The sequence below is a fragment of the Salvelinus sp. IW2-2015 genome, unplaced genomic scaffold (genome assembly GCF_002910315.2).
Source record: "Salvelinus sp. IW2-2015 unplaced genomic scaffold, ASM291031v2 Un_scaffold1551, whole genome shotgun sequence".
Lineage (NCBI taxonomy): Eukaryota > Metazoa > Chordata > Actinopteri > Salmoniformes > Salmonidae > Salvelinus > Salvelinus sp. IW2-2015.
The window spans coordinates 181,719-185,421 of NW_019942982.1; the positions used below are offsets into that span (position 1 = coordinate 181,719).

Sequence of the window (3,703 nt, forward strand, 5' to 3'; positions counted from 1 at the left end):
AATGTGCAAACAGAACGTTCTGGAACACTGTAAAGTCCATGGAGAATAAGAGCACCTCCTCCCAGCTGCCCACTACACTGAGGCTAGGAAACACTGTCACCACCGATAAATCCACGATAATTGAGAATTTCAATAAGCATTTTTCTACGGCTTGATGTAGCCCTTGCCCCCACACCATTGTTACAATGAGAGACAACTGAGTCATTCAACTCACCACTGTTACAATGAGAGACAACTGAGTCATTCAACTCACCACTGTTACAATGAGACACAACTGAGCCATTCAACTCACCACTGTTACAATGAGAGACAACTGAGTCCTTCAACTCACCACTGTTACAATGACAGACAACTGAGCCATTCAACTCACCACTGTTACAATGAGACACAACTGAGCCAGACACATGCAGACAGGAGGAGCACACCTACCGCTGTTCTCCACGTGGTCGATGCACATCGTGACGAAGCTTGGCACGGACGTGTTCTCTCTCTGACAGAGGTCACTCAGACTGCAGCCAAACACCTGGTCTAAGACACACAGACATCAACAGGGTTATAATTACAGAGGTCCTAAGTACTCCACCACTGAAAAACAACAGGCCCTTTTCTGCTAACCGTCTGCTAACCGTCTGCTAACCGTCTGGTAACCGTCTGCTAACCGTCTGGTAACCGTCTGCTAACCGTCTGGTAACTGTCCAGGTTTCCCAGAAATCCAGGATGGAAGCTTCTAGATGTTCTGTTTATTTCCTCTTCCAGCCTGGATTTGAAAAACCTGGGGATTCTTGGAAAGTTATCACAGTTCCCCAACCCTACTGCTCTTTGTAATACCTTTGATGTAGCCCTTGTCTCTGACTGTCTGCAGAGTGGGTCTGCGTGTCAGGAACTTCTTCAGCTTGATTCTGGTCTTCTTGTTGTCCGAGGCGTCCATACTGGTGGAACTCTTCATGGCTACAGACCAATGACAACGGGAGACTTAACACCCTGACACACATAGGGACAGTTTCCTGGACACAATTCAAGCCTAGTCCTGGACCACACATCTGTTTTTCTAGAGGTTCTCCATTGAGTGATGTTTTAGTCCTGGACTGCTGACCTATAATGATGAACAGAAACATCTTTAGTAGACAAAGAGAAGTGGTCTCAGACAGACGTGATGCTCTGACCTCGGCTCTTCTTCGAGTCTCTGTGCTCTTTCTCCTTGTCTTGTTTCTCCGCTCCAGGAGACTCTGGCATGTCCTCCTCTATGGCTTCATCTGACTCCCAGGCCTACAGTAAGGCAGGTAACACACACACACACACACACACACACACACATACACACAGACACACAGACATACAGACAGACACACACAGACGCACGAGGGGGCAGTCAGGAACACACAGAAACAGGTAGGCTACCTTTGGACTGGCCCAATGACTAAACATGACAACTCTGCCACTTAGTGGATAGATGTGGAACTGCGGTACAAATCAGACAAGTGTGTGTGTCTGTGTGTGTGTGTGTGTGTGTGTGTGTGTGTCCAGACTCACGTGTGTGCTGATGGTGTCCATCAGTGCCCTGTACCAGTCATTGATGACGCCGTCGTTCTCTGACTGGATCAGCAGCTCTGTACTCTGATGGGTTTTCACCTGTAAAGAGACCAATAAGTTGTTTTATTTTTTATTGAATATTTAAAACATACAATCTACTTGTAGTGAAGCCGCTCAACCAACTACGTCACATTAGTCATCTAACAGAACTCCCATCCAGAGCGAAACACAGAAGCAACCAAGGTCAACGCCCAGCTCAAGGGCACGTTGACAGATCCCCACAAGTTAAAAAACGGGGACCCGAACCAGCAATCCATCAGCCACCGGCCCAACTCCCAACCGCCAGGCCACCAACCCTCTAAGGACCCTCCCACAGTTCCCTAGAGCTGCCCCTCAACATCCAAAATCCCCCCAGTTCCCAAGAGCTGCCACTCAACCATCCAAATCCCCCAGTTCCAAAGAACTGCCCCTCACCATCCAAGACCCTCCCCACAGTTCCCCGAGAGCTGCCCTCTCAACCATCCAAGACCCTTCCCCACAGTTCCCCTAGAGCTGCCCCTCAACCATCCGAGACCCTCCACCACAGTTCCCAGAGAGCTGCCCCTCAACCATCAGACCCTCCCCACATTCCCTAGAGCTGCCCCTAAACCATCCAAGACCCTCCCCACAGTTCCCCTAGAGCTGCCCCTCAACCATCCAAGACCCTCCCCACAGTTCCCCTAGAGCTGCCCCTCAACCATCCAAGACCCTCCCCACAGTACCCCTAGAGCTGCCCCTCACCATCCAAGACCCCCCCACAGTTCCCAAAGAGCTGCCCCTCAACCATCCAAGATCCCCCCCACAGTTCCTCTTAGAGCTGCCCCTCAACCATCCAAGAACCCCCCCCAGTTCCCCTAGAGCTGCCCCTCAACCATCCAAGACCCCCCCACTAGTTCCCAAAGAGCTGCCCCTCAAACCATCAAGAACCCCCCCACAGTTTCCCCTAGAGCTGCCCCTCAACCATCCAAGGACCCCCCCCATTAGTTCCCCTAGAGGCCCCCTCAACCATCAAGTACCCCCCCCCCACATTCCCCTAGAGCTGCCCTCAACCATCCCAAGAACCCCCCCACATTCCCCTAGAGCTGCCCCTCAACCATCCAAGAATCCCCCCCACAGTTCCCAAAGAGCTGCCCCTCAACCATCCAAGACCCCTCCCCACAGTTCCCCTAGAGCTGCCCTCAACCATCCAAGACCCCCCCACAGTTCCACCAGAGATCTGCCCCTCAACCATCCCAAGACCCCCCCCCCCACAGTTCCCCTAGAGCTGCCCCCTCAACCATCCAAAGATCCTCCCCCACAGTTTCCCCGAGAGCTGCCCCTCAACCATCCAAGAACCCCCCCCCACAGTTCCCCCTAGAGCTGCCCTCAACCAATCCAAGCACCCCCCCACAGTTCCCTAGAGCTGCCCCCTCAACCATCCAAGATCCCCCCAACAGTTCCCCTAGAGCTGCCACCTCAATCATCCAAAGATCCCCACAGTTCCCCTAGAGCTGCCCCTCTCAACCATCCAAGATCCCCCCAGTTCCCCTAGAGCTGCCCTCAATCATCCAAGGATCCCCACAGTTCCCCTAGAGGCTGCCCCTCAATCATTCCAAGATCCCCACAGTTCCCCTAGAAGCTGCCCCTCAACCAATCAAGATCCCCACAGTCCCCTAGAGCTGCCCCTCAACCATCCAAGATCCCCCCCCAGTTCCCCTAGAGCTGCCCCTCAATCATCCAAGATCCCCACATTCCCCTTAGAGCTGCCCCTCAACCATCCAGATCCCCCACAGTTCCCTAAGCTGCCCCCTCAACCATCCGAGGACCCCCCCACAGTCCCAGAGAGCGCCCCTCAACACCCGAGGCCCCCACAACAACCAGACAAAAATAAAAAAAGAAAAGACAAAGGGAAAACCGAAAACAACAAAGCAACAAAACTAAAGACATCAATAACAACCAAAAACCATATCAGCAAGCCAACTGAATATGTTGAGTGCCACTGTATGGCCACTATTAACTAGGATGCCAGCGATATATCGGTTGAACATATCGGATCGGCCCGTGTCTATGTTTAACGCCGATGTGAAAAAACTGATGTCAAAACTGACGTGCCGACACCATATAACTACATGACGTAATGAGCATCTCTTCTCTT

The 3,703-nt window shown here is 52.3% G+C and overlaps 1 protein-coding gene across 1 annotated transcript in view; it reads right to left on the reverse strand.

Moving 5' to 3' along the window:
- LOC112071229 (rho GTPase-activating protein 12-like) overlaps positions 1 to 3,703 on the reverse strand; it is a 47,448-nt gene that overhangs the window by 20,341 nt on the left and 23,404 nt on the right. Inside the window, 4 exon segments of the mRNA XM_070439311.1 lie at positions 430 to 528; positions 829 to 948; positions 1,164 to 1,266; positions 1,531 to 1,629. Coding sequence (XP_070295412.1) covers positions 430 to 528; positions 829 to 948; positions 1,164 to 1,266; positions 1,531 to 1,629 — 421 coding nt within the window.